This window comes from Eretmochelys imbricata, chromosome 9 (genome assembly GCF_965152235.1).
Source record: "Eretmochelys imbricata isolate rEreImb1 chromosome 9, rEreImb1.hap1, whole genome shotgun sequence".
Classification (NCBI taxonomy): Eukaryota; Metazoa; Chordata; order Testudines; family Cheloniidae; genus Eretmochelys; species Eretmochelys imbricata.
This window is the reverse complement of record NC_135580.1, coordinates 18441163-18467652: the sequence shown is the minus strand read 5'-3', so window position 1 is coordinate 18467652 and position 26490 is coordinate 18441163. Positions and strand designations below refer to the sequence as shown.

At 39.0% G+C, this 26490-nt stretch overlaps 1 protein-coding gene across 1 annotated transcript in view; it reads right to left on the bottom strand.

The window, feature by feature from the left end:
- The window catches only part of ZBBX (zinc finger B-box domain containing), a 42758-nt gene that overhangs the window by 5375 nt on the left and 10893 nt on the right, over positions 1-26490 (bottom strand). The window contains exons 7-16 of the mRNA XM_077826746.1: positions 15640-15807; positions 14686-14860; positions 11877-11997; positions 11164-11294; positions 10790-10893; positions 10314-10393; positions 7174-7340; positions 5355-5671; positions 4082-4241; positions 3233-3397 (exon numbers count right to left, since the gene is read on the bottom strand). Coding sequence (XP_077682872.1) covers positions 3233-3397; positions 4082-4241; positions 5355-5671; positions 7174-7340; positions 10314-10393; positions 10790-10893; positions 11164-11294; positions 11877-11997; positions 14686-14860; positions 15640-15807 — 1588 coding nt within the window. The remainder of the gene's footprint in view (positions 1-3232; positions 3398-4081; positions 4242-5354; positions 5672-7173; positions 7341-10313; positions 10394-10789; positions 10894-11163; positions 11295-11876; positions 11998-14685; positions 14861-15639; positions 15808-26490) is intronic.

Genomic DNA, 26490 nt, shown 5'->3' with positions numbered 1-26490 from the left:
ACTGAACATGTACACAATGAAAATTATAATTGGCATCTGATACTCCTTTTATAGTGCCATATAACTTTCTGGAAAAAAAGTATTCTAGATTGCAAGTTAGCACACTTGGTCTGTGTGGCATAGAATATTTTTCTGCCATGTTTAAAACTATTTGGTTCTGCAATTTTTGATGTGTATAAAAATAAAATATGAGTGTATAAACAAAAATAAATAAAATTTCAGATTTTTTGCACTGAATTCAAAATTGATTTTAAAATCGGTCAAGTAATACTTTCCAAACAATGAAAATGTCAACTTGGTTGCTCAGGATGAGCGAAGAAATATGTGAGCTGTGTGTCTTGGGAGGGAGATAGTTGAGGTTGAGAAGGATAACTGATGAGATGAGAGAAGAATCATTTAACTGATCATTCCTTTTGTTTGTTATTATTTAGCATTTGTAAGATAATAGCATTTAAAGGCTCTGACTAAGATCAGGACCATATTGTGCTAAGCACTGTACAAACATATAGTAATAGAAAATCCCTGCTCTAGAGAGGTTTATAATTTAAATAGACAAGACAGACAAAGGGAGAGAGTGGAAACTGAGGCACAGAGAAGTGGCTTACTAAAGGATATGAAATCTAAGTTTTAAAATAAAGTAAACAAAGTTGTTTGTATGGAAGTTGTGAGAAAGATGGTTTGAGTATATACCGTTCAATATGTTATTTAATTTTTACTGTTGGTGAAAACATGAATATATTATATTCAACAGTGTGGCCACAAGCATTTGCTACTGCTGCTTGTTAAATGTTTAAGAGGTGCTTGATACATATTTTAAGAACACGTAATACTGAAATGGAAATTTTAAAAAAGAAAGCTTTAAAATGGTTAAATACTGAGTGCAGGATCTTATCCATGGCTGGAAAAGTAAAGTGAGCTGTGTTTGGCCCTAGAATAGTTATTTGCAAATAAGTACTGTAATACATCTGTTTTGTTTTTTCTAGTGATTAAGTGAACTGAAATAGCCAAGATGACCTTGGGATATGTGCCTGTTATACACATATCTTCGAACATGGGGGCTCCAAATTGAAGTGCCATCATTTACAGTATTTCTGGAGTATGGACAGCAGAAAATGGTACTTCTGAAAATGATTACACAATTATCTGTAACTATCATTGTATGACGTATCATTTCTTTAATAAAAATGTTGATATAATTCTTCATTTAACCTATTACAGAGCTGCTGCTTCCCTCAATAAAAATCCTTAAAATCTCATATCATCATCATCTACTACCCACCCCCTACTGTGCACCCAGAAGGGGAGATAAATCCAGATTAAGGACTAATATCCTATTGATTTGTAGCAGATTACACCATACCATGCATTTTAATTTCTTAGGTGCAAATCAGTGGAAATTTAGTTTGTGAAAATTAGGTATTTCAGATACGAGGCTGTTTTTAGTATTAGAATCAAATAATAAAAATTTGGCTCTGATAAAAAGAAATTGTTTTCTAATATATAAGATTTCCTGTAAAGACTCTTCTTTAAGCAAAGGCAATTTCAAACAATTAGCTGGTAGAGTATTTGCAACTAAAGTTTAATGGCCAATATACACTATAAGCTGTTACAAGCTTTTTAAGATTATAAATGTTCCTAAGGTGTATTTACATTGAGTTAAAATAAAAACTACAATTTTTAAAAAATTTTAAAAGAAAATATAATTTCTTCTGCCTGAAAAAGGGAAAGGCAGTGGAGACAAACAGTTCCAACTTGTGTAGTACAAGAACGAACAAATCAGATTGCTCTCAAGCCTGTCTGCCTGTTTCATAAAGACCAGTGATACAGGACCAAGATAAACTGGTTATATTTATGAGAGCGTTTTGCATTCAACTATAGTACAGGTACATCATATTCCAAAACTACCATAAAGTGAAAATTCTTAATGATGTCAATTACTCTCTTCGTACAACTTAAACTACCTTGGAACTTTGAGTTGTCATACACCTTCAAATCTACAAGTTCCCTGCTGATGACAGTGAGTTAAAAATGTGAACCACCATGAAATTTAATCATGCAGTCATTGTGTATCTTTCAACACAGTAAGCTCCAGAGAGAAATGGTTACTACCTATTTTTTCTTTTTATATACTTTTATTACTCTCTCACAGGCTCTTTTTAGATTTTAGATCAATTTTATTATGTGTTCTCTGGATTTTTGGAGACCAGGCAAATTGTTGCAGTGATGCACTTGCAAATTTATTTATTCACACTATCACCTGTACTAACCACATCTTTCCAACTACTTCAGGGCCAGATTCAACTCTCAGGGAAGAGTCCATAGCAAAGCCTTCACTGAATTCACTAGACATTGATAGGATATGCTATAATAAGCTGTATGGGAAAAGTCAAAGAAAAGATGGTTAATATTAGTGGACTCAGTCTAAGGGTTGTGCAACACAGAAGCCAGCACTTAATATGTCTGGAGGCTACCGTATGTTGGTATTGCTGTCTGCCTGTTGCCAGGCCCAACTACTGTTATACCTCAAATACCGATAGGTAGGGAAAGCAAGCTGTCATGTAGCTCCTTGCACCTTTAGTGAGCTCCTGCTGTCTGATGTTGAGCTCACCGTCAGCCCAACCCTAAATGCTGGCATCTGGAAGACCTTTGGGAGTACGATTAGAGAAGCACAGTCTGACTTCTGAGTTTGTTATTGGATTTATCCATCTTTCAAATTGAGTTTGCATGATTTTTATTTTTGGAGATATGATTGAGGCAAAGTTGGGGATCCTGGTCTAATTTTTTTTTTTCAGTATTCCCCAGATTACTTGAGGGACAACTGAGTATGCTTCAGATTTTTCATTTTTCCAATATCTAAATCTAAAGTTAAACTGGGTAGACTCTAAAACTACCTATTTTAGAAAAGAATAGTAAACTAGCATTCAAAAAAATAATTAATTACAAATTGTATCGGACAGATCTAAGCCCCCGAGCCAACAAATCACTGAAGCATGTACTTAACTTTAAATCAAAGGGACTACTGATATGTTAAATTTCAGAGTAGCAGCCGTGTTAGTCTGTATCCACAAAAAGAAAAGGAGTACTTGTGGCACCTTAGAGCTTATGCTCAAATAAATCTGTTAGTCCCTAAGGTGCCACGAGTACTCCTTTTGATATGTTAAAGTTAGCCTGGTGATTACCTAACCTGCTAAATCAAGGCCTCCAAAAATTGTTACCTTGTCAATATTCTTACCAGTGGGTGACCTGTGCATTAATGTCCATGATGAAACTCCAGCACATAAGTTTTGTTGTTCCAAACTACTTGAAGATCTGCTCAGTTCACTTTGCAAGACATCCTGTACTACAGAATCATCAGCATATTCACTTAAGCTAGTGTCTCTGAACCAATATCCCTTTCCTGAAATAAAAAATGCAACATAAATAGCACCAGGAAAATATTAACACTTTTTTCATGCGCATATTTATTTGGCCTGTGAGACTGTAGCTGTTGTATTATTTAATATCTTTATGTCCAGAGGTGGTCAACAGTGCTATAATTAAAAATTTCACACAACAAAACATACAAGTATATTTTCAAGTGATATGCAGATAATTTGTTATACATTTTGTATTTTACAGATTCTATACTTCAAGTAAGGATTTAGTAACTTTTAATTCATAATTTCAGATGCTTTAATGGAAGCCATTAGAAGTAACAAAAGAAGCATGATTTTAAGCAGACCATCACATCAAAATTTACTACCAGCAGAAAAGTGTGAAGACTGATCGGAGTCCAAATTCTCAGGTGACATAGATAGAGGGAGAAATCAAGTATGTTGGTGTAATTTACAACTTAAAATAGAGGGCTGATTTATCCTATGCTTTCTTACATTCCATTAGTTGCTCTTCTTGACAGAGCAAAATATCATACCAATATCAACCAACTGATCATATTGACCTAAAAATTATACCACAGGACCTAGCACATGCTTATATAGAGGTAGAAATAAATCTATGCACAGATAAAGGTTATGATGCACTGCAACATAGGTACTCAATATGTAAAGTTCAGTTGTGGAGGATTTTATTTCCAGATTGTTACCTGAAACTGAAGTACTGTTTGTAGAGCTGCAATCTGAGAAAGGTGAAGGAACTGAATCAAGTCTTACTTGCTTAGAATTTGTATGCAAAATAAAGAATCCCTCAAGTCCTTGATATTGGGTCAAAGTAGGTTTTTCTCTTAGGGCTACGTCCTGTAACAACTAGGATAAAAGACAAAATATTAAAGACCACTAAAGGCTTATATTGTCTACTTATACCAAGTCCATTTTAATACAATGTTCATGTCATAAAACCTGAAGTCATTCTAATTAATATAAAAGTATTTTTGTGAAAGGTTTACAGTTTAAGACATGCAATATTTCTAAAAAAAAATCCTAAAAACCTATCTTACTTAGTAGTCACCAAAGTAATCAGAGTATTACCTCCACTGATCTTCACACTTCTGTTAAACCATTGGGGGTATGACAACATAGGGATTTAAAAACAAAAACAAACAAACAAAAAAACACACGCAGCTGGGCCAGGTCAGCTGACTCGGATTCATGCTCCAGGGCTGTAAAATCGCTGTGAAGATGTTTGGGCTTAGGCTGGAGACTGAGCTCTGGGACCCTGCAGTGGAAGGTCCCAGAGCTCAGGCTCTAGCCCAAGCCTGAATGTCTGAATAGTGATTTTTAGCCCCGCAGCCTGAGCCCCGCAAGACCCAGCAAGCCACAACCATGGTGCGCATCTTTTATCCCAGTGTAGGCATACTGTGTGATCTGCAACCATCAAAAGAGAATCAAGATTAGTTGCCTTGATGAACACACAAAGACTGCATTCATAAATGGAAGCAAGCAAACAAATCAGCTCCGCAGACCTATTCAGTGAGAGATGTTTGAATACTATAGTTTCCATAGGAGGGCATGCTCAACCTCAGACAGCAAAGTTAAGGGGGAAGGGAGGATGAGCAGCAGGCCACACAGAGCAGCCCTTCTGAGATTGCGACTAGTTGCCTGTTTTCTCTTGCTCTTTCTAAACTATCCCCATAGAAGACTGAAAGTGGGGGGTGAAAGCACTTTTATCCTCCCCAGTTGAAAGGCTGGGGCAGTGACAGCCAGCCCTCCTCCTGCCCCACTAAAATTTCATTCATGATTACCACTATTTTTAATGGAGTTACTTTGTTACTACGTATTAATGTGCAATATTTCATGGTAACTACTGTATATGGTTAACTACCAGTACCACTCTACTGCATTGTGCCAAGATAAAATGTTGAAAAGGTGACAGGGCAATTATGCAATATTTATTTGAAGAATAGGTACAAAACATTTTACCATGGAAGCCTCTGTAGTTACAGGTAAAATCAAACTCTTGCTTGTGTGGAAACTGTTAAATTCCAGTGAATCTGTATTGTTTTTCAATGATCTTGTCATGAGGGAAGGTTCATTGCTGCCTAATTTAAGAAGATCAAAAGTCTTCTCAGGTGACATACAAGCACTAAGGGGTCTTCTATAAGTCTTTGTTTTAATACTTTCTTTTTCTGTTACAGCACTTTCATGAGAACTGCTGAGAACTGTTTCTTCTGTGCTAGAATGGATGCAATCAGTATAACTTCTTTCATGATTTACTGTAGATGTTCTTGCAGATGAAACTAAACAAAAAAAAGGACAAACTGGATGTCTACAGATATTCTCAGGAAATTCAAAACAAAAATGTGCAGTCTTATAGCATTTCACTGTTAGATAGCCCTAAGATGTCAAATAAGCAATTCATAAGGAAAACAATTGACTTTCATGTAAACTTACAGCTTGATTTTCAGAGACGCTGGGCAGCCAGAGCTCTCATCGAAATCTATGGGAACCACAGGTGCTCAGCTCCTCTGAAAATCAGACCCATAATAACTCATTATCCATGAATGTATTAAGTCATTTTGTATCTGACATTCCTAGAGGGGCAACTATCTCCAAGAAAACGCTTTATGAAATTGTAATTTTTCCTTTTAAAAAGGCACGAGATCTAATTGGAAACAGCTGAACCACTGCAATAGCAGCATTATATTTTCACTACAAAAAAGCGAGACGGCTACTTGGAAGTACATTTCTTTGAAAGCAGTAGCAGCTATGGATACATGCTCTTGGGACATGTATCTTTTGCATGCAGCACCAGAGTAATGATTAAGGGTTTTTTTTTCTTTTTATCTTAAGACATAGCTATTTGCCTTTCCTTCTCTGCACCCAAGGCCACACATAGCACACCTCACTGTCCAACTGTCAGTTTCTCTTTCACCGTTTGGGCCTGAGCTTGAACCAAATGCAAAAAAAGAGACTGGCTGAGCACGTAGAAGAACTAGTTTTTGACAGTTTGCAAGGAAGAAACAATTAAATGTAAAACATTAACCTAACATACTAATACTTTAAAACACTAATTATTAAAGAAAAATGGCATAGTAAAATAACCCAGTTTTCTGATTCTGGAATAAGAAAAACAAACTGTTTTCTGACTCGTGCTTAATAATGATTTCACAATACAAAGTTGCCACATTTTCAGATATCTTTCTCTAATCCATCCACAAAATTTTGCATGTACATCCATTTAAGTATTCAAATACTGCCTCTGTGCATGCAAATCAGACAGACAGCTAGCCAGGCATCCAGTCTGCAAACATTTGTTTACATAAAAATTGATGCACACAATTTGTGAATATATCAATGTGCTCCACTAAAACTTTGAGTTAAGGGGCCATTCTGAGTGGTTGTATAAGCATACAGTCCATTTAACTCACATTCTCTAAAGAAACCTAGAGGCTTTGGTTCAAATCCTCACCTAGTATAATTGAGTCCTAATTATGCATGCCATAAACCCATATATTGCAAACATTATCTCTCCCTAATAATCAAGCTATAAACTTGTTTTTCTGCATGCCATATAATAATGCCACATGACCTAAACTGAATATTCAAAGTAGCTTTAAAGAACAAATGTTTTTACTTTTGGCACAAAAAAACCATTGTATTTAACTGGTTACAATTTTGTCTGCTACAAACACAGAAAGATCATCATATAAAATACAGTACTGCCTACTAGAACAAAAGTTCTTTTCTCTCCCCCCATGTAAGGAAAGTGATAGCAAAAAATAATCTTACCAAAATTTACCTTTAGAAATTTCTTTAACGGGAACACTGCTTCTATCATCAGGAATGAAAAGGTCTTTTTTGTCAGATGTAGAAGCAGAATTACGAGATGTCTTGCTAGTTACAGCAGCAGCTGGTTCTGGTAAAAAGTCTGATATTGTATCCTTCTGATTTTCAGGTACTGCATCACTTTGGTTTGGTTTGGTTTTTTAAAATAAAAGAAAAAAGAAATTTCACACATAAAGGCTCCTAACAGACAATCACATCCAAAAGTTAGATAGTTTTTGGGAGGTCATGGAAGTTGCACAAGTGTCAATGGTAGTACTCTATATGAACTTTAATTTTTAGGACACAAAAGTGAAATAAAACAGTATTTAAAAAGATAAAAGGGCTTGATTACAGTGATTCATAATTTTGCCTGGACATACTAAATTAACCCAAAGGTATTGCTTTAAGAACATAATGTAATCATAGATACAGCTTTCAATAATATAGTGCCTCGGATTTCTTGGCATCCAAATCCTGATATGAAAGTACACAGAGGTCATTGTGAATGCAAGGAAAGATTTTCACTCATTCAAAAGCGTGTTGCACATTTTAAAGTGTGTTTTTATTTTAAAGTACCTTGCAACCTCTTACTCAGACAGGACCTTCACCAACAAGTCATCTAGGTAAGGTGAGATGAAAACCTTCCCACAGTGAAGAATAATGGAACAGTCAGGATCTTTGAAAAGACCCAGAAGGATGGGGAAGTCAAATGACAGTGTCATGTATTAAAGATACTAGTCACCTAACACAAACTGGATATATTTTTATGAGTAGGATGAAAAAATGCACATCATGGGCATCTTTAAATCAATTAATGCCAACAAGTCCCAGATTCCACGGCTGCTTTGAATAAGCTGAGTCTCCATTGAAACTTATCATGAAAAAATTGAGCCTCTTCAGATCCAAGACAAGACTGTTCCCCTTCCTCTACCACAAGAATCTCTGCTTTTTCTGCGACCTTGCAACTGTTGCAAGCTAAATTGTGTGAACAAAGCCTGTCCGCCATAGATTTGCTGTTAATCTGGTGTCTTTTGCTACTTCATCTATGGGTCAAAACAAAGGAGTTAATACTAGTGGTAAACCCTTTAAAGATGTGGGACATACCTGCTTTGGGGAAACATTTTTTGTACATGCTAGGGATGGTGACAAGACAGTCCCACAAGCATGTTGCTTTTCAGCTTATACCTGTAAATAGGCTGGAAGCTTGGCACAGCAGCAAAAGCATAACAGGCCCATGCTGCTGTGTGGAAGGGGAAACTGAGGCACACCGCCTCATGGCACTGGTGGTTAAATGCCTAGACACCTACACTTTAACCGTTATTGCTGTCTGCATTCTGTTAGCAATACTACACCCCAACATGTTTTCAGGCACCCAGGGACCAGGAACCCCAAACCTTGCTAGAACACCTATGAATGACATCTTACGGTTTAAAGGTACCGAAAGGGAGCGTGACCAGAGACAAACAGGTATTTTACACGTACTGCCTCCACCATGGACAGTGTCCAAGTCTCTGACAGTAAGTTCAGGAGGAGGGTGTGATGTTGCACCCCATAATGCTTTACAGAAATATGTTTATGAGTATAAATATGACATAACTGGAATGTGTTTTATGCTAGATATGCCATGTAACATATCTCTGCAAAGGTTATGATCTACTGGATATATTCATCCTATTTGTATGCATGTATCATTATTGTATTTGAAGTTATTAATATTGGCTATGTACTTGTTTGATTTTAAGTAGCCTCAGTGAAGCAGTTGGTCAGCTTCTTGAGAAAAGACTATTCTCAATAAGTGCCCAATCAAGGAACACTTAAACTAACAATGAACTTTGAGAGACGCCAATCCACATCTGAGCTTTCCTGGGAATGTGGTGTCAGCCTGTAAAGAACTGAGTCGTGCATGGACATGTGACTTGCCCATGTGACTCCAAAACTCCATCTTGGAGCTGGATTGTTCACAGGAGAGGGGAAGCGGTTTCCACCCACAAGGGAGAGACTATTTAAGCCCCTGGATAAACCTCTCCATTTTGTCTTCAGCTGGCTCAGAAGATATTCTTTGGAGTGGAGAGGCTATCTGAAAGAAACTGGAACAAAGGACAGTAACTACAGGGGTGTGAATGACTGCTGGCTCCTAGAAGGAGGCTAGTCTGTAAAAGAAGCTTATTGGAACATCTCTGAGGGAGAGATTTGATCTGTAATCACTTTCATACTGTATTAGGCTTAGACGTGCGTGTTTTATTTAATTTTGTTTGGTAATTTACTTTGTTCTGTCTGTTATTACTCGGAACAACTTAAATCCTACTTTTTGTATTTAATAAAATCACTTTTTACTTATTAATTAACCCAGAGCAAGTATTAATACCTGGGGGGGGGTGCAAACAGCTGTGCATATCTCTGTATCAATGTTATAGAGGACAACAATTTATGAGTTTACCCTACTTAAGCTTTATACAGGGTAAAACGGATTTATTTGGGGTTTGGACTCCACTGGGAGCTGGGAATCTGAGTACTGGAGACAGAAGCCTTCTTAAGCTGTTTTCAGTTAAGCCTGCAGCTTGTGGGGGACGTGGTTCAGACTTGGATCTGTGTTTGCAGCAGGCAAGAGTGTCTGGCTCAAACAAGGCAAGGTAATGAAGTCCCAAGCTGGCAGGGAAAACAGGCTTAGAGGTAGTCTAGGCACATCAGGTGGCAATCCCAAGGGGGTCTCAGTGACCGAACCCGTCATAAACAGATCCACAGTATAGGCTATCTTTATGCTTGTTGCCCTCTAGATGGTCTGGGACTCATGGCACTGATTCAGCCACTCCAAAGAGTGGTTGGAGAACTGAAGCAGCAGTCTCAATGGAAAGCACTGCCTTTTAAAATTTATTTCACATAACAAATATTCATATTCAGGCTCTTATGGCCTGGACTGGGTTTTTATAGAAAAATATTTTCTTCCACTCAAAAAAATATACAACAAACACTTTACCAATGAGGTTCATAGTATTATACCATACTGTTATGGCAAAATATTTGCTGAACTATGATATGTCAGTCATTACAGATCACTGGTTCAGCTCCTGGAAAGTAGTGAAATCACAAACTACCCTATCATATTGTTCCATTTACCTTTGTTCATTTCTCAGTTTAGTGGATCCAACTTCCATCGCTATAGAGTTACATGATTCATCTAGGTCCTCCTCACAAGACTAATTAAAAAATACACACACAGAGGGAGAGGGAGAGAGAGATTAGCTAAACAGTTCAAAAATATATCACCACAGTGAGTGAAAAACCGGACAGATTACTTTTGTGTGACCTTTGTACAGTTGGAGCCATCAGAGGAGAAATACTAGGAACATTTATTTACTTTTGGAAAACTGAACTTTCTATGGATGGACTGACATCATTAACAATATACCAAAACAAGTACTTTAATTATATTTCTGATGATGTACGGTATCCCATTTAAGTTTGAAGTCTAGCCAACTCAACTTTCTGTTTAGCTCTTACTAATTTGAAAATTTAATTGCTCAATTTGTTTAAAGGATACAGGATAATTAAAGTGAACCATTTGCACTTTACTGTAAGAAACATATACTTACATCACTGAGTACCTCAATTTTCAAAGCAGACCCAAGGTTCTCAGGAACCGCGTAAGACTCTTCTGCTCTAAAGAGAGCTGTCCAATATTTTTTCATATCTTCAACTGGGAAATACAATTAGAGTAGTGCATTCACTTTTATTTTAATTTTTAAAATATTTTTATATATTAAGTTACTGGGTTGGGGTTTTTTGGAGAGTGGGGGGGAGGCCATTTTGTTATTTTAACCACCATAAGTTTCCTTTGTTTCCTGACTAACCACATACATCTTCAGGAAAGAACAATCTACTTGCAGTTGTTCAGTGAATATGGATATGAGAAAGAATTGTAAGGAACTAAGATTTAATAGACTCAACTAATAGAAGTCCAACAAACCTATTAAATCATCATCATCTCCTCCTCCTCCTCTTTCTCCTCCACTCAGAGCATCATCAGGTACATTCATCAGTTCATGCTTAGGTCTGAATTCATCTGCTTGAATACCAGATATTTGATTAACTGGCATTCTTAAAACAAGAAGAAAAATAGGAGTTAAGTCTTTAAAAGTTACAGTATTATTACTATCACTCTCATACTATTACAGTGAACACTGACACTTCTTACAGACACTGAAGTTTGGGCCTCATCATGCAGAGCTGCTTGTGAGAAAGGCTGAACACCCATGACTTCCATTGACTTCTGTAGCATTGATGGTACTTAGTACATTCCAGAAACAGGGGATAACAAAATTATTGCACACCCTATATGCTTCAGATAATGTATTCTTACAGTAGTAAGCGCCATAAGAGTGAGCTGAAACTCCTATTTTTTTTGTTAATAATACCATCAAGTTCTACAAGAGGTTGTTATTTTTGTATTGACATTGAAGAAAATCTCTCTAAAATAATTCCAAAATAACAATTCATCAAAATATGGACATAATTAGTAATTTATTTTACAGGAAAACAAACAACACAATCATCTCATTTAAATTTTCCAATATTGAATATGTTCTCAAATATTCAGATAAAATTGCTTTAGATTGCTCATATTAACAAATGCAGCTATTTCTGCATTCTTTTATTAGCAGTGTGTGATTGAATGACTACCTTCTATGCTTCTTAAGCCACAGTTTCTCCATATAGTTCAGGCTTTCTTCTTTGAATTCAATTTTAACAGGTTTTCTCAAAATTGTGAGATGGGTCTGTACCTCACAAACTCCCATGGATTCTATAAGTATAAATAGAACTGTAATATATATCATTAAAATATGTTAACAATATGCTTTCCTTTTTTAAACTATAAAATTCATTTTAATTAATAGTACATCAATAGTCTATGCTTGGTTTAGATGTTTGCTTATTCATGAAATTTAAAAAGGTTAATCTCATATTATTCATATTCTGTTGAGAGAGTTATCTGGAACTTGTGGCCCATATAAAAAGTGAGTTTACAATCTAATTTGGATTGATTGGATTTGTCTGAAAAAAATTCACACTCTCTCTCTCTCTTAGGGCTAAATCATCATACCCTGGGCGAAAACAGGCTTTAAACTGAAGATTTATTCAGAGCTGGGTAGCTGACATCAGCTGACTTCTTCTTCTGCTCCTTAATTGGTAGCAAACAAATTGGAAGTTAAAAGGATATATGTAAAGATTCCACTGACAAGCAGTAAAGAAGAACTGTACTGTTAAGTTTTTCTCATGCCTAATAAAAGACAAGGAACTAACTGTTTAAGACAATGATATATCCTTCAAGATATGTGCATTATCTGTACTATGTAAGTTTGCTAATTAATTCTGATGGTCATGTACTTGGAGGTATGAGACTTCAAAAACAGATTTACATGGGATAACTGAGTGTCCACATTGATATGTAAGACCCCAAACTTGCACACACTTATGTCTTACTTTTATGCATTGAAAGCAACTGGGCTGCTCAGATGCATAAAGTTAAGGTCATACACATTTGCAGGATCAAAACCCATAGATTTCCAAATAAAAACCCCAAATCATAGGAAAAGGTATTAGTAAAAGTGCAAGATTATTCTAAATGTATCAAGTAGCAAGCCATTTATACTTCAGAAAAAGAGAAGACAGCAAACTGTCATCCATATACTAGTGGAGATACAGAATATCCTGCACAAATCCAAGGAGACAAGATTTTGTTTCATGGTTCATGATTAAGAGACCACAACTCTTCATAGGGAAGGAGTCAACCTGATACTCAGAGATTGATGCGGATACTCAGCTATGAGAGAAAAAGAAAATGCACTAAGATGTAATGTACATAATCCTGAGGCATGTGCATTGCTCACCTCAATAAACAGGCAGTAATCTTTAGACTTTGAATTTACAGTATAGAAATCTCAGGTGAAAGCAAGAGACCCAAGACCGGAGAGGTATATGACAGAAATGCTTTGAACTCTTAGCAAGTACCTTTGATCTGAATATCTGAAAAATCTGCGGCAGCTAAATCTTATTAAATTATTTTTACAGATTTCACTGAAGAACAGCGGTTAAATGACTTGCCCAGGGTCACAGAATCAGAAATAGAACTCTGGTCCCCTGCACCACCAGTAGACAACACTGTCTGTATACTATTCCACTATTCTAAATAATAGAGAGAATACTTCAAGGAAAATATATTCACTATTCCTAGAGAATATTATCTTCACCAACAGTGTCTTAGAAACAATTCCAAATACTTACGTCCCTGTTTGCAATGTACATAAAAAGGCTATAATATTCCAACAACATAATGCAGCCTACCTGAGCAAACTGAAGTTATAGACACAGATTAACCAGCATTCAGAGTGCTTCAATGTACAAACAAAGGCACTAATATTCATTTGGTGTGTCTCACATAGTGTATACTTGAGGAACACCATATAACCATCACAATAATAGTATGAAAAAAAAAACACACAGTAACATTTGAAAAATATTCCAGAAAGTACAGACTTGCTAGCAGTATGTAAATGAGCTGTTTACTCATTTATGTACTGTTCTGTGCAGCACTCCATTCTGGTCTTCATTTGGTTCTAGGGAGCCCAGCATCAGTTTTCCTTCGTGCCAGAGCTCCTCAGTAAGTCCAGCAGGGCCTTTGTCACATACCAATGCTCCTTCTTAAGGACTAGTTTATCAATGTACAATCTGCTCAAATACAGTCTCTTTCATCCCAGACTACCAAAAGGTACATCTCCTCCCTTCCTTTCCTCCTCCTACTGCAGCTTCAAATAAAGTCTGTTTCTGAGGTCTTTCACTTGGCACACGCCCCTCCTTTGTGAGGTTTGTCTAACACAGCTACTTTCTTATTCTCTCTCCTGTCAGAGTGCTCTGGATTACTCAGGCTTGTTTTCTTAAAACCTGTGCTCTCTGGATTCTGGGCCACACCTCCAGAAGGCTTCCCCATTTACTTCCCTCAGCAACCCTTTCAGCAGCTCAGCCCCAGCTCGAACAGTTCCTCCCTGCCTTTTTGTCCACTCTTCCCGGTCTTATAAAGCCTAGGGACCTTCCACTTCAATCAATCAGCAGCAGTTAATCAGCCAGAGGCCTCCTCTTTCAGTTAATTGGGCATCAAGGAATCAGTCACACTTTCACCCTCTGACACACATTTTATCAATCTATTTGACATATTGTTAAATCAGTGCAATGGGTGGAAAGGAAAAGATTTACTATCTAAGAAAGAGGCATACAGTTTGTGTCATGAACTATGTCACCTTCCAGTAGCACGGTAATCAGCTGGAAACTTAGAAATGGTCATTTTAATAAAAAATTATGAATTCATACATTACTAGTTGATACTGTAAAGGCTGATATATGTTCATCAGTACATAAGCCTTGAGAATATGCACTATTGATCAAAATGGGTTCAGTTTTCTTTTTAAAAATGTATTTAGCAGAAGCTAATTCCTACCTGGTTGAGCCTCATCAGAGTTCTGTTCCTTTGTGTATTCATGACTTCCATTTCTCCATTGAGTTAAAGCTTCTTGAAAAGACTCTGCAGATTCTTCCTCATCAAAAGTACCATACAGTAATAACCCACCATTCTGATTCTCAAAAACTGCCCCTGTTGGTACTGTGGAAACTTCCTGAATCAATTTCAGGAAAGTGATCAATCAAATATGTCCTAATGGCAACTGTCTTCCCCACCACACACACAAATACCTGATGACAAAGGATTAATGGTTTCACATCTTAACTGCTGAAGGGATTCAGTTCTTTGACGTGGTCCCCTTTCTTATGCACTACATTTGGGTTAAACTGTGATCAAGATAATTCAAGACTATTTTCGGAAATCGCTCCTTTTAGCCAGATTGAATTGAGATGCCCCATCAACAGAGCTCTAAGCCAGACTACTAAACAAATGCATGAAGGCATGCAGACTTACAGCCATAGAGTTTAAGGCCAGAAGGGACCACCAGATCATCCAGCCTGACTCAGTGTATATCACAGGCCACACGCATACTAAATTCAACTAGGAATGAAAGCAATTTCTAAATTATCACTACTATTAAGTAGTACTATTAAGGCCATTCATATATTAGTGATAAGTATAAAATAGTTTATTATTAAAAGAAAATAGTTAATTCTAATGCTACAGATGTAATCTGCCAAAAGTCCAATAGAATCAGGGCTTGTTTAATTACAAGCAAAGCAGTAGCAATCTGAGGTCCTGCATCTCAGACGGACCACATGCACAGACATGGATCAGAGGGGTGGATCAAATGGATAGCCTGATCTGACTTTTGGCAATTTGTGGCATCAGAAATCACAGGACCAACACACTTTAAGGAATTATGAGTGTAAAAATTGAATTTTCTGTTGTTTTACAGGAACACACACAGCTCACAGAAATTCCTCAGCCTACCTCAGCATTGCCTGTTGACATTAGCAGAGATGAAGAAATGTCTGACATGAACTGATTCTTGCTATTTGCTTTCTTCTGTTCATGATTCTCTTTGGATTCATCAGGATTAAAGTATTTCATGAATTGATGGGTAGCTTCTAATTTTCCAACTGATACACGGGTTTTTGCCTACAAACAATACAGATCACCAGATTAATTCAAAATAAACACACACACTTTCCACTAAACAATGCTCAAATTACAGAGGCAAAAACAAAGAAACAGAGCAGAACACAGAATGATGGTGGACTGAACACATCCTATCTTCAACAATCTGAATCAAACCGAATATTCAGATCAGACAGGAATGTAAGAGACTACCAGATTATTTAATGAATATGGGAGATAATCTACAAGTGCATGTCATTTGTTAAAAGAACTTTATAATCAACATGCTATAAAATTTGTAACTAAGGAAGATCAATCAGATATTGGTTAGATTTTGTCCTCTTTAAAACTGCAGCTGGAGAGACCCGTAAGAGATGAAGCTGATTTAAGTAGCTCAAAGAAATTCCAAACAAAGGCTGGAAGTACCAGGTCAAAGGCTGGAAATAGTTCTTAGATGACAACACCAATTTTAATCACATTGTTGTTTGCATTGTTGTTGTAGCTGTGTTGGTCCCAGAATATTAGAGATACCAGGTGGGTGAAATATTATCTTTTATTGAACCAACTTCTGTTGATGAAAGACTCAAGCTTTCTCCAACAGAAGCTGGTCCAATAAAAGATATTACCTCACCCACCTGATCTCTCTAATTCCATTGCCACTTTCTTTTATTCCTCTGCAACTTATGTTAGTATAAAGCAAACTGCTCCATAAATTTCATCTTATGATGTTCTAATTGCCCATACTTGAATAATTACCTAAATGAGAAAAGGTAAAACCAAAGAGAATAGAAAAAAGAATGCAAATCTCCTCTCTCCATTTGTCCTGTGGAAATATTTTGTTTCAGAGCCACATTTAGGATCTAGAAAATACAGTGGACATAAAGTGCTAAGTAGAAATACGTATGACGCCACAAAGGTCCCTGTGTTTCCCTCCTATTTAAAAATATGCATAGAAGAAAAAGCTAATAAGAATACTCCTTGGGTCTCAGAACAAGCAAGAATGCACACAGGAAGAGTGGCCAGAAAAAGCTGAAGAACACAGAGATCCATTGTAAACCTAGGCCCAATCACTTTGGCTCTGTGACTTCATCCACTCCAGGGAACTCCCTCTAGCCTCATCTACCTATGACAATACAGTTGATCTAGTATCCTTGCTGTCACTGGCTTGCACCTCCCGTAGCATATTCTACGACCTTCCAACAAGTATGCAAGAAGAGTTAATGTTGCTTCAAGCTACATTCGCTTTTTGCCATTTTGACTGCATATATTCTACTCAGATTCTTATCCCATAATTCTCAGCATGATATGGTGGGGGATACATTTTCCCAGGGGAAATATACTACTTTGTTGTGTCCCCTAGTTCTGATTCCCCACAACTACTGGCAACAATCCATGTCGCCAAAAGATCGCTAAAATACTTGGAGACCAGAAGCCACATATTTAGAGAGAAGCAGGAGACCTTCTCTACATAATTGCATTTCCTCTTGGCAGGGTTCCTTAAGGCATTTTATGCTCATTTGCTTCCCTCCAGAGGTAAAGTATAAGGCCAAAGAAAATAAGTTTGGTGCTCTCTAGTCACTTTCTATTTGATTTTTGACCATAGCATTCAGGTGAAACTCACCTGAATTACTAGTTTTAGAGTAACAGTCGTGTTAGTCTGTATTCGCAAAGAGAAAAGGAGTACTTGTGGCACCTTAGAGACTAACCAATTTATTTGAGCATAAGCTTTCGTGAGCTACAGCTCACTTCATCGGATGCATACTGTGGAAAGTGTAGAAGATCTTTTTATATACACAATATTCCCTGCTCAAGAGATAGTAGCATGTGGAAGCAAGTGAAGCAACTGACTGTATTGTTTGTGGCTCTAAATGGTACTATAACACATTTATATATGTCTATCACAAATATTTGTAAAACTGCCACCTAGAGTTCTATCTATACATTTTACACAGCATTACTTTCTTGATTTGGCATTTTGCTCATTTGTTTTGGAATTAATTCTATTTAACTGATTTCAAAGAGAATACTCGGATAAACGTACTGGACTGTTTCCTATATTATTATAGTTCCTAGCAAGTGATTTTAGATGCTCTCTGAGTTTCCTCTGCCTTGCTAACTAAACAAGATAAGATTATGGTGAAACATTCCAATTAGGGGGTAGGATTTTGAAAAATACTGAAGTGATTTCAGAGTACAAGTCCCATCAACTTTCAGTGGAACTTGTGCTTTCAAAAATCCCATCCATGATCCTTTCTAAACTTTGTATGATATGTAACTGGCTGTTTCCACACCAATTTGTTGAATTTTGAATTAATAAGAATTGTATCTTAAATGCATAAAATGATCTGGAAAATAATAAAAATGGGTCATTCACAGGTTTTACTGTCACAATCTCAACCTATAGAATCTACTGCAAACTGTCATCATACTAAGAAGATAAAAAACCACCTCCAATCATCTATTTAAAAAGAAAACAATTAAAAATGAGCATTTTTATTATGATACTTGTTTTTATACTAACTTCAGGGCAAATCCGCAGGTGGTATAAATTAATTACTTCAGTGAGGCTCTGACAATTAACAACAGCTGAGGATCTGTCCCTTCCTTTCAAAAGAAAATTTTGACACTGCCACCGATTTTTAAAATCAGGGTTCAAGTATTATTCAGAATGTGTCTATATGAATATTTCCTTCCCACCCCCTCACAAAGACTGTTTCACTGGGCTTTCTAAATGTATTTTTAAAACATGAAGATCAATAGCACTTAAGTATTTAGGATGATGGCAAGCTGTCAATCTTTTGGACTAATAGAAACTCAATTATTTTGGCACAAATGTCAGAAAGTTATTTTAATGTGAAAGCATTCCAGATAACAATGTCATAAAGATGATAGCAGCAGATCCAACCTACTTCCATTCCTCAAATGTAATGTATCTTGATTGCCAAGGACTTTCCTGAACCCCATTAAGGCCTAGGACTGTAAAAGCAGCAACTAAGGCCACAGTTGGATTTTCAATTTTCTCCTTTATCACATTAAAAATAAACGTATTCCTGCCATCTCATACATGCTGAACAGTTGAGACTGGATGTACAGCTACTTACTTGTTTTCCGAAGCCTTAGAGGCACACTAAATAGATGCTCTAGCACATATCAATACATTCAGTGTTAGGCTTTGTAGATTAGCTAACACTTTCCCAGAATTTAGCAAACATCGTTTTATGTCATTAGCTTAATTCTCACTGCCTTGCATTTCCCATTTTGTGCTGTACTTTTCCTTTGTCTACATAGCTGACACGAAGATTCTTTCTTCCTCGCCCTCTTGCAATACATCTGTTCGCATGCTTTGCTAGATGTTTGACAGAGTATATACTAAAAGGCAAAGTTACTATCTATAACTGTTTAGGTATTTGCTTCCAGAGATCAATCATTATGGGGATTTGGAGTCCTAGTACCAGGAGCTCTGAGCTGTCTAGAAGGGCAGTCCCTGTTGAGGCCACATAAGTGTTTCTTACTTTGACTGTTCAGATCCCATACAATTCTCCCCCAAGGAGTTCAGTCACAAATTTAATTAATGCATTATTTTTTTAATGAGCACCATCAGCATGGAAGCATGTTCTCTGGAATAGTGGTCAAAGCATCAAGGGGCATATGAATCTTTAGCGCATCTGGCACAAATATCTTGCAACGCCAGCTACATCAGTGCCATGCAAACACCTGTTCTCACTTTCAGGTGACACTGTAAACAAGAAGTGGGAAGTATTATCTCCTGCAAATGTAAAGAAACTTGTTTGTCTGAGTGATTGGTGGAACAAGAAGTAGGACTAAGTAGGCGCTAAAGTTTTACGTTGTTTTATTTTTGAATGTGGTTATTTTTTGTACTTAATTCAACATTTGTAAGTTCACCTTTCGTAATAAAGAGATTGCACTACAGTACTTGTAAAAGTGAACTGAAAAATAGTATTTTATTTTTACAATGTAAATACTTATAATAAAAAATAAATATAAAGTGAGCACTGTACACTTTGTATTCTGTGCTGTAACTGAAATCAATATATTTGAAAAATGTGGAAAACATTCAAAATATTTATATCAATAGTATTCTATTAATGTTTAACAGTGCAATTAATCATGATTATTTTTTTTTAAATTGCTTGACAGCCCTAGTTTCTGCTATATAAAGGGAAAAGAAAATATGATGGCATATGCCCTGTTCAGGAAAGAGGGCTCTGACCTGCTGCCTCCAGGTCGCCAGCTGCTAGCCTTCTGGCAGCTGTGTACAGGGGGAGATGTGACCTTAAGAGCTTCCCAGTTTCAGCTGGCTTAACCAATTCAGTGTACCCCAACTCACTATGGTTATAATCTGTATATAAAAAGTGTCATGTAAGGTATCATTGGAAAACTAATAAAACTCACTGATATTAACATTCTTGCATGATGTACGTATGTGGCGTATACAAGAAGTTATTAAGAGGAAGTTACGTACCTTGTGCAGTAACAACAGTTCTTCGAGATGTGTCCCTATGAGTGCTCCACTGTAGGTGCACTTGCGTCATTGCTCTGCTGTTCAGAGAACTTTGATAGGCGTGTCCATTCGGCCCGCACACATGCTGTCCCCTACTCATGCCCTGCCATGAGGCTAACCAGCATGTGCGGGCGAACCCCCACTCAGTTCCTTCTCTACCACAGAGTCCTTGACAAGAACTCCGAAGTAGAGGGGAGGAGGGTGGGATACGGAGCACTCATAGGGACACACATCTCAAAGAACCATTGTTACTGCAAAAGGTGAATAACTTTCTCTTTTTCTTTGAGTAACATCCCTCTGGATGCTCCACTGTAGGCAACTCCGAGCAGTATCCCCACTGCAGGGCCAGAGCTTCAGAGTCAAGTCTTTGGATGACAATACCGTAAAGCCAAAGATAGCATTGGAGGCAGAGTCCCGGGTAATCACATAATGTTCTGCAAAGGTATACTCAGATGCCCAGGTTTCAGCCCTGAAAATTTTCAAGATAAGGACGTTCTTGAGGAAGGCAACAGAGGAGGAAAACAACCTCATGGAGTGCATGCTGTGAACCTGATAGCAGTGTTTGATACAGTTCAAAACCCATTTGGAGAGTCTCTGAGCCAATATTGCTGCACCTTTAGATGTTTTCATAATGGATAAGAAAAGCTTAGATTTCCTAAAGCCTTCATCCTGTCCACGTAAAGGGCCAAACATCTCCTAATGTCTAGTGTGTGCAGTATAGCCTCACTGTGATAACAGGGTAAAAGGCCAGGAGGTGAATCAGTTGGTTTATGTGAACAGACTAAGCCACCTTGAGGATGATTTTCGGGTGCAGTTCGAGTAACCTTGTCCGGAAAGCATACTGTATGACAGGGTGTGCCATTAATGCCACTACCTCCCCAATTCTCTTCACTGAGGTGATCACCACTAGGAATGCTGTCTTCATGGACAGGGTTGTGAGTGAACAGATGGCCATAGGTTCAAAGGGTGGCCTAGTCAGGTTTTTTAGTACTAAGTTTAGGTCCCATGACTGGGGGGGTTGGGGTGGGGGGAAAGACATCTGGATTGGAGAAAAAGGTTTACTACATCCTTGAGGAATCACTGTGTAGTGGGGAGTGAGAGCACTGAATCTCTATTTGTTGAGGGAAGACTGCTATGGCCAGCAGGTGAATTTTGAGTGAATTAAGGGATAATCCTGATTTCTTGAGAACCAATATATAGTCTAGGGCAGCGTTTCCCAAACTTGGGATGCCGCTTGTGCAGGGAAAGCCCCTGGTGGGCCGGGCCGGTTTGTTTACCTGCCGCGTCCGCAGGTTCGGCCGATCGTGGCTCCCAGTGGCTGCGGTTTGCTGTGCCCAGCCAATGGGGGCTACAGGAAGCTTTAGTGCTTCTGCACAAAGGAAAGGCTATCTGGCACGCCCATGACAATTTGTGTAGTAAATGAATGCTATGTTATCTGTAAGGATCCTTGTGTGTACACCTCTGATCAATGGAAGGAAAGGAGCACATGTTCCTCACCGCTCTGAATTTGAGGAAGTCGATATGAACATGCCTTTATGGGTAACCATTTGCCTTGTTGGTGAGGTTGTTGAGATGTGCTCCCCATCCTAAGAGGGATGCATTGGCGATGAGGAGTAGTGACGGAGAGGGCTGTGCAAACGGGATCCCCATGTACAGTGGGTACTTCTACCAGTTCAAGGATTGTTTGACCTTGGTGGGTAACAACAGGGGGGTTTTTTAAGACTGTCTCTGTTCGACCTATACACTGAGCTGAACCACAACTGGAGACACCTCATGTGTAATCTGGCCTGAGCTATCACAAACGTGCCCACAGCCATGTGCCCCAGAAGTTGAAGGTAGCGTTTGGCTAATATTTGAGGGCTGGTCTGCACTGTCTCTGTGGACAGATTGAGGAATCTATGTTGTGGGAGGAGCATTCTCACTCGAAGAGAGTTGAGACCAGCTCCTGAGAACTCTAATCTTTGTACTGGGGTTAATGTCGATTTTTGGACATTGATTTGTAGGCCCAGGCTTCTGAATAAGTCCACAGTCACATGGGTAACCTGTAGGGCTTTGAAGGAATGAGCCCTGAGGAGGCAGACGTCCAAATAGGGGTAGATCATGATCCCCTGGGAACAAAGGTGAGATGCCATTACTGAGAGGACCTTGGAGAATACTCTGGGTGCCAATGATAGCCTGAAGGGGAGTACTCTGTATTGGCAGTGGTACTGTCCTAAGATAAATCTGAGGAACTGTCTGTGGGAAAGTAATATGGAAATATAGAAATAAGCATCCTGAAGCTCGAGGGCCGAAAATCAGTCTGCCTGTTCCACAGCTGGAATAATCAATGCTAGAGTGACCATCTTGAATTTTTGAGCCTTGACAAACTTGTTGAGTGCTCCGAGGTCCACTATGGGTCTCCAACCCCCCTTTTCTTGATATGGGGAAGTAGCGAGAGTAAAAACCTTTCCTTCATACTTGCTGAGGTACTGGTTTTATGGCTTCTACACAGAGGAGGCAATCTATCTGTTGTCACAATAAACTCTCATGAGAAGCGTCCCTGGAGAGGGATGCGAAGGGTGTTGTGGAGGAAGGGTGGGTGGGCAGGGAGGTGAAATGAATGGGATACCCATTACAGATGATTTCTGGCACTCATTTGTCAAATGTTATCCCATTCGCAGGTGCAGTGGAACAGAACAAGGCATTATCCAAAGGGATGCAAAAGGTTGGTCAGCATCAGGTAGCTCTGAAGTGAGTGATCTGTTGGCGCCCCATCTAATCCAGCAGAATTGATATTTTGAAGTGGATGGTTGGAAAGACGAAGGTTGAGGGTCCAACGGTTTGTGCTTTGCGAATCTGGACTCTCTCTTTTGTAGTTCATAAAAGCGTTGAGATTGATATGTGATTTAAGAGAGGGATAAGAACTGCATTTACTCTTCTGTCCAGATGCATAAATCCCCAATGACTGAAGCATAGCCCTGGAATCTTAGAGTTTGTGGAGGGATGATCTTTGAGTTTTGTTTTCCGCAAACAATTTGGTGTCTTTGAAGGGAAGGTCCTCCACAGTTTCTGTAGTTCCTTGGGGAAGCCAGATAAATGTAGCGAAGAGGCTCCTTGCATCACTACTGCTGTGGAGATGGATCGGTATCAGTCATGTTGAGCACTGACTGGAGTGCCATCTTGGTCACTAGTTGTCTTTCATAGATAATGGCCCTGAACTGATCTCTGTAAGATTCTAGAAACTGATAAATAAATTGAATTTGGAATAATCAGAGTAGTCGCATTTTGCTGTTAGCGCTTGATAATTCGCTCTGCGGAATTGTAGATTGGCACGAAGCATGCAGGGGCCTGCCATAAAAGTTTGGCTGGATCCAAGAGAGCCTCATTGATGGGGAGGGCTACTCTCAATGAAGAAAAGGAGTGTAAAATGTCTATCAGTTTATGCTGTGATTCTTTTACCTTCTCTAGAGGTAATTGCAGAGTGTCTGCCACCCCCTTAGCTAAGTCTTGAAAGAGACAGCAGAAGGGGCATCACTGCCTCATCTGGTGAAGGGGACAAAATGTTGGTCAGAAGTGTGACCTCTTCATCGAGGTCCACCTCCTGTTTCTCCCTCATCTCTTCTGGAGGTTCAGTGGCTCTAGATCAGTGGTTCCCAAACTTGGTTCGCGGCTTGTTTGGAGTAAGCCCCTGGTGGGCCACAAGATGCTTTGTTTTCCTGGAGCATCTGCAGGTACGGCCACTCACAACTCCCAGTGGCCATGGTTTGCCATTCCCAGCCAGTGGGAGCTGCGGGAAGCGGTGGCCCAGCTCACACTGCTTCCCGCAACTCCCATTCGCTGGGAACAGTGAACCACCACCACTGGAAGCTGCAAGCAGCCATACCTGCAGACACTCAGGTAAACAAAGTGTCTCTGGGCCCACCAAGGGCTAACCCTGAACAAGCTGCGAACCAAGTTTGGGAACCACTGCTCTAGATGCAGAGGCTAATGGAAGGCACTTCATTAATTTGTAATGGGCCACGCTAGATGCCCAGTAGGCATAATGTCTATATGCCTCTCACGGGTCCCATTGGGATGGCAGGAAGGGTCCCAGTGGCTGGCACCATAGTTGTCCATATCAGGGTGGTTGAGGGCCCGATGGACTGTACAGCTGTGAAGGCCCAGACTGGTAATGGGCACTATAGGATGCATGAAAGGAGCGATGGGAAACAACCTCCTCCTACTCGCTATCAGACTCTCCACTGGACAATGGTGGTGCATAGCATAGTGCTGGTGGTGACTCCCGAGTTCAGGGTAGACTCAGTACCGAGCAGCGGAGACTCAGGTACATTAGATATTGTAAAGTCTTTCAAGCATCTGAACTCCTGTGTTGCTGGGGAGGTCAGTACCAGTGATGGCTGCTGGTGCGGAGACGACAGTACTAACCAGGTCATCAATGTATGCCAGGCTAAACGCACCAGCGTTGTTTGGCATACCATTGATGGTACTGAGGCATTGCCCATACAGAGGATTCTTCCCCTAAGCATGGTCTCGGTCTTTATCTCTGCCAGTCAATACCATAGCTTCAGTGCCTGTGCCCATCGGATTTTTAGGCATGTCAATGCATCCTGCTGAGACAGTACCATCTGAGATCTGGGTACCATGTTTGGCCAGCTCCAGTGCCATTGGTACAGACAATACCGAACATGCCAGGGATCTTTTCCAGCTGGTTTGGGCTCATTCTGGGGATTCACAGCTCTCTTTTTTTGAAGCCTTATGTGAGTATCTCATGGTTTTAGTTCACCATCTTTGGATTTGGAGGGCTCCTGTGAAGACTCCCATTTGGGTAAATCTTGGCATGGAGAGCTGCCTCCATTAGAAGGAGTTTAAATCTGAGCTCCCTGTCTTTTCAAGATTGCGGCTTCAGTTGCTGACAAAAACCACACTTCTGGGGTTTTCCCCGAGGCAACAGACACTATAAGAATGTCCGTCCATTACAGGGAAGGCCTCTTTACATGAAAGGCATCTCTTAAACCCCAGTGAACTAGGCATACCCTGGAGAAAGAGAAAGAAGTAGATAAAGTTTTGGGGTTTTTAAAAACAAAAACAAATATAAAAAGATTAGTAACTATTTAATTTTGAACAACAGACTTAACGATCCGATGAACGGACTGCTAATACCTCCATCTATAGCCAGGAGTGGTTGAGAAGAAACTGAGGGTGGGGCTGAATGCACACACTGGTTAGCTTCATGGCAGAGCATGAAAAAGGGACAGTGTACGTGCAGGCCAAACAAATACTGCTATCCAAAGTTCTCTAATCAGCTGCACAGGGACGCAAAAGCACCTATAGTGGATCACTATTCGAAGAAGAAGGAGTGTTACAATTATATTCTTAAAATTTGTTTAAGCACAGTCTTCCTTAGAAAAAGGAATGCATACTTGATTCTCTGACCAGCTCTGTCTTCAGGCAAAGACAATGAAGGTCCATATTTACATACCAGGTAAACAAAAATATCAAGCTAACAAGTGGGGGAGAAGGTAGCATGGCTTCTATGCCCCAGCAGGATAGAAAAACTAAGTCTGGGTTTTACTTTTCAAAGAATACATTGCAAAGGTTTACTGGTCTATACAGACAGGTGGACTGAAGGTCAAGAGATAAGCAATTGAACCAACAGATTACACACAATATTACTATATTATCAAAGTGTACGGAGCTAATGAGACACTGGTGATTAATAGCATTGTGAAATGTATGTATTAATACAATATGAGGAAATATGGATACTGAATGATATTATACTTTAAAGTCTATGGCCAAACATGGAGAAACAGGTTTCCTCAGAGATAAGAGAAAAGTTAGCTATCTACCAATTAAATTAAGCAAGTTGCAACCAGAAACAATGGAAGCCAAATTTACATAGAAATCAGCAAGGAAGTGGGGAGTCCACAGGAAGGGAAGAACAGCATGAAGTCATCCTGCTTCTTGAAACAAAGTCACTGAAGTTTGGAAGAGATAAGCAAAGGCAGAAACTATATTTGGGATCCATCACCAGGCAGACAAGGGAACAGAGCTCTTGCAAGCTGAGAAAGATGTGTCCTTCAACCAAGGGTGGGGGAGGGAGTCTCTGTCTCTGGGAAATGAATATAGGTAAGAAAAAACATCTTGAACAAACCCTGTACCTTGCTAGATTAAGTTTTAGATTTTTAGATGTGTGTTTTCAC